At 38.3% G+C, this 13,349-nt stretch overlaps 2 protein-coding genes and 1 long non-coding RNA gene across 5 annotated transcripts in view; 2 read left to right on the top strand and 1 right to left on the bottom strand.

Moving 5' to 3' along the window:
- The window catches only part of znf143a (zinc finger protein 143a), a 705,859-nt gene that overhangs the window by 350,196 nt on the left and 342,314 nt on the right, over positions 1 to 13,349 (bottom strand). The gene's annotated exons all lie outside the window — the stretch shown is intronic.
- The window catches only part of cpne7 (copine VII), a 115,461-nt gene that overhangs the window by 82,553 nt on the left and 19,559 nt on the right, over positions 1 to 13,349 (top strand). For all 3 annotated transcript variants that reach the window (XR_015496478.1, XR_015496479.1, XM_087262230.1), the window contains exons 12-13: positions 10,220 to 10,274; positions 12,839 to 12,890. Coding sequence is in view for 1 of the 3 variants with exons in the window: in XM_087262230.1 (XP_087118356.1) it covers positions 10,220 to 10,274; positions 12,839 to 12,890 (107 nt within the window). In the remaining 2 variants the exon portion in view is untranslated. The remainder of the gene's footprint in view (positions 1 to 10,219; positions 10,275 to 12,838; positions 12,891 to 13,349) is intronic.
- Positions 516 to 5,312, top strand: LOC147836219 (uncharacterized). Its single transcript, XR_015496486.1, has 3 exons — positions 516 to 2,615; positions 2,657 to 5,103; positions 5,181 to 5,312. It is a non-coding gene; the product is annotated as an uncharacterized LOC147836219 (long non-coding RNA).

The raw sequence follows: 13,349 nt of genomic DNA on the forward strand, positions 1-13,349 counted from the left end.
AATTAGAGATTAATTTGCCATTAATCAGATTATTTCATTTTATAATTAATTAGAATTAAAAAATAATTATTTGACTTTTTTATTTTAATAAGGGCAGCACAGTTGCGCAGTGGGTAGCATGTCCGCCTCACAGCAAGAAGGTCGCTGGTTCGAGCCTCGGCTGGGTCAGTTGGCATTTCTGAGTGGAGTTTGCATGTTCTCCCTGTTTTCGTATGGGTTTTCTCCAGGTGCTCCAAAGACATGTGGTATAAGTGAATTGGGTAGTCTAAATTGTCCATAGTGTATGTGTGAAAATGAGTGTGTGTGGATGTTTCCCAGTGATGGTTTGCGGCTGGAAGGACATCCGCTGTGTAAAACATATGCTGGATAAGTAGGCGGTTCATTCCGCTGTGGCAACCCCTGATGAATAAACGTACTAAGCCAAAAAAAAAAGAATAAATTAATGAATTTATTTTAATAAAGCTAAATTGTGAAATCAAACTTCTGAATGAGAACGGATGTGAGTAATTTGAATGGGAAAATGACTGAATAAAATGGACGGACCTCTTGTGACCCAATTTTATTGAGGACTGCTTGAATGCTTTTGGGAAGCTGAGAAGGCACTATTTTTTTTTACTCATTTGCAAATCATTTGGCAATGAGGGAAGAAATCACAGTTGCTGGAACAGCTTGCCTCGCAATCACGGACGTGTGAATGTTTAGCATGTTAGCCATCACTGTATCATACATATAAATCATGCTGATGGATACAGAGCATCAAAACCTTCATTTGGAATGCTGAAATATGGCAGGAAAGATTCAGCAGCACAAAGAGAATACTATAAGTTATATGTAATGTTATATTAATATTGACATAATTACTTAAGTAATGAAGTAAACAAGTGTAACTGTGTGACTATCATAGACTAAAAGATATGGATGTAGTATCCGTGACATCACCCATAAGTTTCTGAAGAGCGCAAATGAAGCTAAAAGTGGGCAACCCGGGCTCATTGTGGAGACGTAGCCCCGCGGACGTTTCTGCAGACCGCGGAATAGGTACGTATTCGAGCAGTTTTTGTTTTCGCAGATCCGCGAGAGGCCGCTGTGCGCGCTTTTTCGGGTCTCGAGTGCCTCGCTGTTCTCGCCCACGCTGTTCTCACGTGAAAAGCCGCCGCCGCCCTGCTTTTCCTCCTCCTACTCCTTCCCTAAACCCAAGCGACAGTTTGCAGGAGCAGTCCAGAAAAAAAAAAGCAAAAGCCCTCGTCTTCGATTTCGACCGCGTTATAGGATCCCACCGCATTCTCGCCCTTATTTTTCGGATTCTGTTTTTCATCTTACCTGATTTCTGGAACCGCTCTTCCCCGGTCCCCGATCCCGGTTGTTCCCGCGGCCAGCTCCTTCTCCTCCGGGCCTCCGCTCCGCCGACGTAACGCTGCGAGCTAAGCGGACAAACTGGCTGCAGCGGGAAAGCCCTCCACACATAGGCGAGCCGTCAGCCGGCAAGCGCGAAGAGGAGCGGAGCGGCACCAGACCGCCTCACAGCAATCGCTCGAAAAAATGTGTACCTCCGGCCACGTAAATCGCGGTCTCCAGAATCCGCCGGGCTACGTTTCCAGTATGAGCTTGGGTTGAAAGTGGGTATGGCCAACCTGTGCCATTTTGTTTGTGCATTATCACTCCAACCGGGGGTAACCAAACAAGGGCAAAGAGGCGGAGCGTGAGCAGAGCTACCTGCTCGCATTTTGCCTAGACAGGCTTTTCATTGAGAGAAATGCTTAATACTTCATTACCTGCGACTCGTTTGTGTTCTGACCACATGTGCTTGGTTGTACATTACAGCTATAAAGTATTTAGTTTTTTAAAAACACTGTTATAACACATTGAGCCACTAAACATTGTTCTTAGGATGTTTTTCTACAGTGGGGAAACACAAATGACTTCCAAATGCTTCAAATATAGCCTGTGTTAGTAAATGTGAGGCTATTCATGAAATCCAGTCATAACACTGTATGACAACGTTTTAGATGACTGTTCTAGAGCCCGCAGCTAATCAATCTGTCCGATTCTGGAGTGCATTACAGTTCTAAAGAAAAATACAAATGATAAATGATCTTAAATAAAGCAAATATGTTTATAGATATGGTGTATAAGTATATAAGAATTGCACTCACCTGGGAAATCCAGACCATTTGAATGGTTTTTGAGCACATTTAAGTGCACACAGCATGCCATATCGTCTGATTATTGTCGGAAATAATTACAAAAAGCAATTGACTGTGAAAAGGCAAATAAAACAAAACAAAAACACAATGTATATGCAGAGTTCAGCGACTAATCAGCCGGAATCAGCTTAGGTGACGTGACGACGACCAGCAAGACCTAGCTGTCACTCAAGTGGCCACGCCCTTAATTATGCTTAATATAACTTAATAGAAAAAACATGAGTAGTAAAAAAATTCACCCCCTCACAGTTGTCATGAAGAGTAATATTAGCTATATACACCAAAATCACTCATTGTACCAGGCTGTAAACACCTTTTTGTCTGCTGTAAAGTCGGCAATTTTAACAGTGGGGTCAATAGAAATGTGTTATGGAGCCAGGCCTATCGGAATTTCGATGAATTACAGCTTTAGTTACCTCCATATTAGCCTCACAAGGGAGAGCGGTAGGTAGATATCATTTTCTTGTTAGCTTAGTCCCTTTATTAATCCGGGGTCGCCACAGCAGAATGAACCGCCAACTTATCCAGCACATTTTTACGCAGCGGATGCCCATCCAGCCGCAACCCATCTCTGGGAAACATCCACACACACTCATTCACACTCATACACTACAGACAATTTAGCCTACCCAATTCACCTGTACCGCATGTCTTTGGACTGTGGTGGAAACCAGAGCACCCGGAGGAACGCAACGCAGGGAGAACATGCAAACTCCACACAGAAACGCCAACTGAGCCAAGGATCGAACCAGTGACCTTCTTGCTGTTAGGCGACAGCACCTACTGCGCCACTGCGTCGCCTAATAGCTATATGAGGCATACTAAAATAATGGGTTTGTTTTTAGTTGCTTAGCAACAAGTATGTCAACCTTTTGGCCCAGTTCGGCTGCTTTAGTAAAACACTCATGTCCCTGAAGAACACATTTGCTTATTTAACCTGTAATACAGTAATTATTTTTAAGGTTACCCATATTTGGGGTCATTTTATTAAATGTGTTTCAGATTTGGACACGGTTTGTGGTCATGCTCATTGGAGCAGCAAATGATCTAGAGTAGACTGTATTATTCATTCATTCATTCATTTTCCCTCGGCTTAGTCGCTCGTTTATCAGGGGTCACCACAGTTGAATGAACCAACTTTTTTGCTAGTGTGTTTTACGCACCACATGCCCTTCCAGCCACAACCCAGTACTTGGAAACACCCATGCACACTCTCATTCACAAACACATTCATACATAACGGCCAATGTAGTTTATTCAATTCACCTATTGCGCATGTCTTTGGAATGTGGGGGAAACCCACGCGATCACGGAGAGAACATGCAAACTCCTCACAGAAATGCTAACTGACCCAGCCGGGACTCTAACCAGCGACCTTCTTGCTATGAGGTGACAGTGTAACCACTTAGCCACCGTGCCGCCCTTTAGACTATTACTGAAGTAGAAATGAATAAATAAACAAACTGTGACGTGAAATCTGAATCTGAGATTATATTTCTGTTCTTATTTGTTGAAGGGTTCAGTTGTGATTGTCTACCAGCATGTGACATTTGCAAGTCTGGTTGTGCTGACCCATAAGATGCAGAATGTCATCCAATTTTTATACTCATGTGTTTCGTCACATGAATAACAAATCTGACAGTGTTACACAAGTGATGTTTCTGTAGTGGACCTGCCAAGTTTTTAGACAATGCCAGTAAACAAAGCACAGCAAAGGAAGAGTTTCAGATTTTTCCGTATATTTATTTCAAATAAACTTAATGCACAATAAACAACATTATTTATGGAAATGACTAAATTAGCTGTGCTGCATGTTAGTATCTATTCCCACAATCAAGTACTGGCTTATTACCTGCCTATTAATAGGATATTTGCTGTTTATTAGTACCTACACTCAGCGGCCACTTTATTAGGTACACCTTATTAGTACTTGGTTGGACCCCCTTTTTGCCTTCAGAACTGCCTTAATCATTCGTTGCATAGATTCAACAAGTCACTGGAAATATTCAGCAGAGATTTTGCTCCATATTGACATGATAGCATCATGCAGTTGCTGCAGATTTGTAGGCTGCACATACATGAATCAAATCTCTCGTTCCACCACACCCCAAAGGTGCTCTTTTGGATTGAGAGCTGGTGACTGTGGAGGCCATTTGAGTACATGAACTCATCGTCATGTTCAAGAAACCAGTCTGAGTTGATTAGCGCTTTATGACATGGCGTGTTATCCTGCTGAAAGTAGCCATCAGAAGATGGGTACACAGTGGTCATAAAGGGATGGACATGGTCAGCAACAATACTCAGGTCGGCTGTGGCGTTGACACGATGCTCAACTGGTGCCAAAAAACATCCCCCCACCATTACACCACCACTACCCGTCTGAACCATTGATACAATGCAGGATGGATCCATGCTTTCATGTTGTTGACGCCAAATTCTGACCCTACCAAATGAATGCCACGACAAAAAAATTGAGAGTCATCAGACCAGGCAACTTAAATCATTTGTCACCTTTCTTCCCCATTCTGATGCTCGGTTTGCTCATGTCTATGTGCCTAAATGCGTTGAGTTGCTGCCATGTGATTGGCTGATTAGAGATTTGCATTGACTAGCAGTTTGACAGGTGTACCTAATAAAGTGGCCGGTGAGTGTTTAAAGTATGATCATATTTTACATCCCTATACCTAAACCCAACTACTACCTTACTAACTATTAATAAGCAGCAATTAAGTAGTTTATTAAGCAAAAAGTCTTAGTTAATGGTTTACTAATAGCAAGAATTGTACCTCAAAATAAAGTGTGACTAAAATGTTTTTAAAATCAGCTCATGAATCTAGAACAGCTTCCTATTTCTCAGTATGCCTCTTTTTATCCACCTTTATCCATCAAGCAGTAAACAGCTCTTTTTAAAGTGGTGCTATTATGCTTTTTAGACTTTCAATTCCTTTTAATGTCCCTGTTTGAGCATATAAAAAGATCTGGCAAAGTTAAAAAGCACACAGTCACTTTTTTCTATTCAGTATGCTGAGTTTCTGAACTCTCCCAAACCTCAGTTTCAACTCTTCTCCTTCTCATACGGCAGTTCGTTTAATTCCTCTGTAGTCATCCAAAAAAAAAAAAAAAAAAAAAAAAAATCCACAGACTTGGCGTCTTTATTTCCCTGCTGGGCTTCAATGGGTTTAGTTTAATGTTTGATGCTGGAAGTCAAGAGTTGAAGGAGACCGCTGTAATATTTGTCTTCTCATGCGCCTGTCCCAGTAATCTTTCCTTTCTTCACTATGGTAAACAAATTATCACCGCGCGATGGCTCTCGTTAACATTAGTTTTGATGTGATTATGGTGATGGCGATTGTGTTATGCTAGAGATTAGCGTGCGTCTCTTCATGGATCAGGAACACCCTCAATAGCTGTCACAGCAGGATGTCTTCAGGCAACCAAACATGTTAACGTGAGGGGAATCAGCTGAGCTGCACATGGGCCCAGACTTGAGTCTTAGAAACGCAAACTGAGCTTCAATGTCCTCGGTTCATCTAAAAAGGAAAATTTGCTCACTATTTACTCACACAGAGTTGGTTTTAAAACTTTGAGTTTCTGTTTTCTGTTGAACACAAAAGAAGATTTTGAAGAATCTCAGGAAGTGGTAGCAAAGACTATAGACATTGTTGGGACATTGTTGGGAAAGTTACTTCAAAAAAGTAATTAATTACTACATTGTTAAGGATTCAGACATTGTTGGGACATTGTTTGGAAAGTTACTTCAAAAAAGTAATTAATTACTACACTGTTAAGGATTTCCTGTAGAATCTACAGTAACTTACTGGCAGCAGTTCGCCAGTAACTTAATTACAGCAAAAATACTGTATTTTACACCATTTATCTTGCTGTATTTGTATTTACAATATTGTATACCTTTATATAGTAGTTTTTACAATGCAACTTTAAAATACAGTAACATATTGTAAAACTGTCCTACAGTAATATTCTGTTAATCTTACAGTTACATACTGTTTAATTTACCAAAATTGTTAATTGTACAGTTGTAGTGCAGCAGTCCACCAAGAACTTACTGTAAATCAATTACAGCAAAAATACTGTATTTACATTTACAGCACCATTTAAATTGCTGTATAAATATTTGCAGTATTGTACATATTTACTGTTAAATATACAGTAATTTTCACAATGCAAATTTAAAATAAAGTAGCATGCATAACCATCATACGGTAAAATACAGTTCATATTACCGTTAAATACTGTGTAATTTACAAAAATCATTAACAGTGTAATTATAGTGCAGCAGTCCAACTTACTGTAAATCAATTATAGCAAAAATACTGTTTGTACATTTACAGCACTATTTATCTTGCATATATACTTGCATCTTTACTGTTAAATATACAGTATTTTTTAGAATGCAACTTTAAAATGCAGTACTGTATAACTGTCCTGCTGTAAAATAAAGTTCATATTACAGTTAAATACTGTGTAATTTCCAAAAATCATTAACAGTGTTATTGTAGTGCAGCAGTCCACCTTTAACTTACTGTAAATTAAGTACAGCAAAAATACTATTTACATTTACAGCACCATTTATCTTGCTGTATTTATTTTTACAGTATTGTACATCTTTAATGTTAAATATACAGTAATTTTCACAATGCAACTTTAAAATAAAGTAACATGCATAACTGTCATACAGTATTATACAGTTTACATTACAGTTAAATACTGTGTAGTTTACAAAAATCATTAACAGTGTAGTTATAGTGCAGCAGTCGATACTATTAAACCCCAACACATTTGCTCAACATCATTGAGCAAGGTCAAACCACACAATAAAGTTACATGAACGAGAAGGCATGAGGACATAACACAATTTAAATCAAGTTATTTTAGCATGCCAAAGTCAAATTTATGCATATAATATGTATTTTCCCAACAATAAAATTATGGCTAGTGAAAATGCTAAGTGGCTAGTAACATTTGAAAACTTCTAGCCACAGTGGCTGGTGATCAAAAAAGGAAATTAGCCCTGCTGATAACACCCATTCAATCGAGTGATAGCATTCAAACCGGCTGCGCTAGAAATCCTAGCCAACCTCAGAAAGTTTATTGTTTCCTCTCTTCTGCTTGATTTGTTGTAACTTTTAAAGCAAATTGATCATTTTCAGCAGCAGTAATTAGAAAAATATCCACATTTCATTAGGTTTAGTGACATTATTCAGATACTGTGCCTCAAAGATGGCCAAATGATGAAGATGCTCCATAGTGCGCAACAGTTATAGTGCACAAATGATGTTTCAAGATAAACTAAGTTTTAATCCAGGGTCCAATACTACTTGGAAAAATCACACCCACCACTCCTATTTTAAATGGACTAGGTCAAATAGATAATTGCATTCATTTGTTCCAATAACACATTGCCCCGTTTAAGCATTCGCCATAACGTTAGTAAAGTAGTCATACTAATAGCGAATAGATCATAATGACATGAGTTTTTGACCCGGAAAATACGAATCTGCGAATCTGTTGCTAACTTTACTGAACATCATATTTCCATATATTTCAAGCTACGAATATTTGTAATTACAAATCAACAGAACAAAACCGAGATATGATCACAAACTGAGCAGCTGCGATCAATATACTTTACCCCCAGCTGTTTTTCAGTCATTTAAAAAGAGCACACAAACATACTGACATTCATTCATTTTCTTGTCTGCTTAGTCCCTTTATTAATCCGGGGTCGCCACAGCGGAATGAACCACCAACTTATCCAGCAAGTTTTTACGCAGCGGATGCCAGCCACAACCCATCTCTGGGAAACATCCACACACACATTCGCACACACACTCATACATTACTGACAATTTAGCGTACCCAATTCACCTGTACCACATGTCTTTGGACTGTGGGGGAAACCGGAGCACCCAGAGGAAACCCACGCGAAGGCAGGGAGAACATGCAAACTCCACACAGAAATGCCAACTGAGCCGAGGTTCGAACCAGCAACCCAGCGACCTTCTTGCTGTGAGGTGACAGCACTACCTACTGCACCACTGCCTCGCCAACATACTGACAGTTATAGGTAACTTACTGTACATTGTTTTGGGTCAATGATGCTAATATCCGGCACAAATCAATCAGTTTCCCTTTCTGGCTGTTCTTTCTATGAATGAACTATGTAAAAGCACTGTCATGCGTGTTTCCTTGTCGGTTAGTAACGCTATATTTCATTGCACAACAATTAATCTATCAGACTTTTTGGCTAAAAATAGAGAAATCACGGTTTCATTTGTTAATATAAAATTTTTTTTTAAACTTCACCTCTCCTGCTGAGCATGAACTAAGCTGTTAAATGGTCAGCATATGAGGCGGCTAGGCTAAGCTAGCTTAAATTCTTATTTAATTATTCTCTAATCGGTTGCCTATTATGTTGTGAATATACTCCTGTAATGCAGACTGCCCTGCTGAAAAATCCAGCTTAAACCAGCCTAGGCTGGTTGGCTGGTTTACGCTGGTCGACCAGGTTGGTTTTAGAGGGGTTTTGGCCATTTCCAGGCTGGTTTCCAGCCATTTCCAGCCTGGTCTTAGATGGTCAGGCTGGAAAATGACCAGCTAAATCCAGCTAAAACCAGCTTGACCAGCATGGTTTAAGCCTGACATAGCTGGTTTTGGCGGGGCTCCCAGCCTCCCAGGTTTTAGCTGGTCATCCCCCAGCCTGACCAGCTAAGACCAGGCTGGAAATGGCTGGAAACCAGCCTGGAAATAGCCAAATCCCCTCTAAAACCAGCCTGGTCGACCAGCTAAAACCTGCCAACCATCCTAGGCTGGTTTAAGCTGTTTTTTTCTGTAGGGGGCAGTCTTTTTTGTCTGGCTTTCTCGGATATCCCACCTGTTCGCCAAAAATGACATTATATCCCTGGCCATGTCTGAAACCGGCGCACACACATTGAAAAAGCCATGCCAGGCACAAAAGCTTGACAGGCGTAGCAACAGTAACTAAGGAGGGCGGAGCTTAGCGAAGGCTACGTTGGGTTTCTTAAGCTTTAAGCCTGTATTTTGTTCATGTATATTGTCTATTCCTGCTGTTTGAATGCACTTTGGTTGGGATCTCCATTACCTTTTATTTATTTTATTTTGTATTATCTTGTGTCAACTTTTATGTTTAAGTGTGTGTTGTATTGGGTCAGCTATTGCTGTGCACTAAATTGCCCCTCCGGCTCAATAAAGAGATTCCAGTCCAATCCAATCCACCTAACTGCTCCGTGAAGTTTTCACCACTCAAATTAGTGACTTGATGAAAAGTTGTTCCACAGACTTGCCTCAACTGGGATTCATTCAAATCACGCCTCAACTTTTTGGATCAGGATTGATTCTCCAGCATTAGTAGCCTCTGGTGACAGCTATCAGAATGCAGCTGCCTCATCTAGCTTTCATTAGCAAGTGAAAGACACACTCGCGATGCCTGTGGTGATCTTGTTTCTTATGTCTCCACTGCACGCTTCTGTGCTCCTGACCTCACGGTCCCCTTCCTCGTTCCCGTCACGCTGCTGTGAGTTGTCGCCTGTTGAGGGATCAGCTGTGTGAATCTGCTGTCCTGCTGCGTGGAGTCTCTTTCATCCTGTCACACTCTCCACGCACACCTCTGTCCCCAGCAGCACACCATGTTCACCCTAGTATTCATACTGAGTGTGAAGTAGTTCTAGTATTGACTTTGATGCACATACAGTTGAAGTCAGAATTATTCACCCTCCTGTGAATTATCTTTTCTTTTCCAAATATTTCCCGAAGGATGTTTAACAGAGCAAGGAATTTTTCACAGTATTTACTATAATATTTTTTTCTTCTGGAGAAAGTTTTGTTTGTTTTATTTTAGCTAGAATAAAACTAGTTTTAAATTTTTTAAATCCATTTTAATGTCAATATTATTACCCCCCTTAGGCAATATTTTGATCAGTTATGATTGATTAAATATAGCTCATTTCTAATACTTGTTATTTATCTGATTACAGTGACAAACGATTCTCTGCTTTGGGCTTCGGAGCAAGAATTCCACCTAATTATGAGGTAAAATACCCTTTTTGTATATTAATTTCTATATTGTTAAGATAAAGGTATTTAATTAATTGTGATGTATATATATATTTGCAATTTTGTTTATTTTTCTGATGCACTTATTGTAATAAATAAATTACAATAGGCATTTTTATAGCAAATAAATTACAAATATTTAAAATATACCACAGTCAACATTTTTTTAAGCATGACTGAATGTATCATTTCATAATTGGCTTTGACATTATAATTTCACTTAAGCAAATATAATGAAATAAAATATACTTTAATGCAATTTTAATTGAAACTTAAATGTAATGTATTATATATTTAAAGATTACATATAAATCTAACTTACGATTAGGGCCAGACGGAATCTGCGGACGTTTTTTACCATTTCTGCACAGCATTTTGTTTAAAATCTGCAAATTTATGCATTTTAACTGTCATTTAATGTTTACAATGCAAATCCAATTAGATCCACTTTATTTGGTAAACAAAGCAAGTCTCTCATATAATATCTCTACTAAAAGACAGAAAATATTACTTTACAAAATGATTTGTGAATAAATCATAAAAAATATTTTTATATTAGTCAATAATATTACTGAAATTAAATTAAAAATGGAATAAATATGAATGTACACACATTTACTCAAGTAAATAAACAGTATCAATGATGGGCTAACCATCTGCGGAAATCTACACGCGTAGATTTCGTGTGGATAGATGAGAACAACCTTTTAAGCCTACTAGTAGGCGCAGAAGGCCCCTACTGGCCTATATCTATCAGCTGATAACCACTGATAATGCCCATTCAATCGAGTGATAACATTCAAAGTGGGCACTGAGAGGTAACAAGGGCTAGTAACGAACCACTGTATTTCCATCAACTAAATGCATTATTAAATACTGTAATAGATATATTGTTCATTATTTGTTCATAGTAAATAAAAAGAATAACATTAACTAAATTAAAAATTATTGTTCAGTGTTACAAAAGTATACTTAAAAACGTTACAAAGTATAAACAAACAGACTAGGAAGTGTACTCTCTCTCTCTGAGTACCTCTTATTTCATTTTAAGACTTGTTATTGTAAACAGATCTGCAAATAGCCGTCTCCGTATCTCACATATGCAAATTCATAACTTATTTTATTTGTATTTACAGACTCTCTCTCTAATGTAATACCAATTTTTAACAGCTATTTTCCCACAGTTAATATAATAACAGCTTGCAAAGCCTTCCCTAGCGCTGACAGTAAACTGTCACATGATTTCATTTTATGGTCTGTTTGTTCAGGCAGATTGCTCTGCGGTAGCTGTGAGGTCTATTTCCTTTTCAAGGGAGTATAATAATAATAATAGTTATATTCAGGATGTCTTTCTCAACAAAGAAAAATCAATGTGCTACAAGAAGTACCAGAGGGGGCCCACGGTGGTTGTTGCTTACACTGGAAAATTCAGCTATTTTGTTTTAGCAGCATCGTCAGATGATTTCATGCATACAATACCTAGCAAAAGTCTTGTCGCCTATGCAGGTTTTAAGAACAGCAAATAATTACTTGACTTCTAGTTGATCATTTGGTATCAGAAGTGGCTAATATGAAAGGCAAAAGCCTCTCGATTACACTTATTTTACCAAAATAAAATATGATCATGCCTTGATTTTTAATTATTTGATTAGGACAGTAAGATCTGACTTTGCTTAGACAAAAGTCTTGTCACTTAACAGAAATAATGTCCAGTATAGATTATAAAGTCATGCTGCAGTGGAAACAGAATGAATATTGTGTATGACTTCCATGAGCTTGGAGGACTGCATCCATACATCTCTGCAATGACTCAAATCACTTATTAATAAAGTCATATGGAATGCCAAAGAAAGCGTTCTTGCAGGACTCCCAGAGTTCATCAAGATTCTTTGGATTCATCATCAATGGCTTCAATTCATCTTACCCCAGACATGCTCAATCATGTTCACAACTGGTGACTGGGCTGGCCAATTCTGGAGCACCTTGACCTTCTTTGCTTTCAGGATCTTTAATGTGGATGCTGAAGTATGAGAAGGAGCGCTATCCTGCTGAAGATATTGCCCTCTCCGGTGGTTTGTAATGTGCAGCACAAATGTCTTGACACCTCAGGCTGTTGATGTTGATCATCCACTCTGCAGATCTCTCACACCCCCATACTGAATGTAACCCCAAACCATGATTTTTCCTTCAGCAAACTTGACTGATTTCTGTGAGAATCTTGAGGTCATGCGTGTTCCAGTAGGTCTTCTGCAGTATTTGTGATGATGGGGATGCAGTTCAACACATGATTCAATAGAAAAAATCTACCTTCTGCCACTTTTCCAAATGATCAACTTGAAGTCAAGTTATTATTTGTTGCTCTTACAAACGAGACAGACTTTTGTCAGGTTAGACTAGTGTTGTGCAAACTAACACATGCAAAAACACACAAGCGCTGCATGATTTACTAAACAGCAGGAATTATGACCTTGAATTGAGGTTTTAAACAAGAAACCCGATGTAAAAGCATGCTAAACAAGCTGTATTTTGTGTTTTTTCAGGTGTCTCATGATTTTGCCATTAATTTCAACCCAGAGGACGATGAATGTGAAGGTAAGAGTGACAGGCACTTTGTGCGTTAGTCTCTCCTGAGAGCTAAACACAGACATTCAGTGATGTTTTTGAAGCTTTTCACAGTTATAAGAAAGTTTACTTACTTGTCATCGTTTACTTTCACTCTCACTGACGTTTTGTTCTTTATATGACTTTCTTTCGACTGTGGAAGGTGAAATGTTGAGCAAAGACCGAACTACAGTATAAACATTCCATAACAGTGATTCAATATGACTTGTGTGCTACATTACATGCCACCTTTGAATAATATTGAATAAGATCATATTTTTTTTTATTTATTTATTATTTTAATTTATTTATTTTAGTATTTCTTATTTATTTATTTAATATTATTTTAGTTTGTTTATCTTATGTTTTATTTTTTCCTTCTTTATTTTTTCTTTATTTTATTATCATTACTTTAATTAATTTATTTTTCTTTTCTTTTTATTTATTTAT

This window comes from Danio rerio, chromosome 7, assembly GCF_052040795.2.
Source record: "Danio rerio strain M-AB ecotype USA chromosome 7, GRCz13ab, whole genome shotgun sequence".
NCBI lineage: Eukaryota > Metazoa > Chordata > Actinopteri > Cypriniformes > Danionidae > Danio > Danio rerio.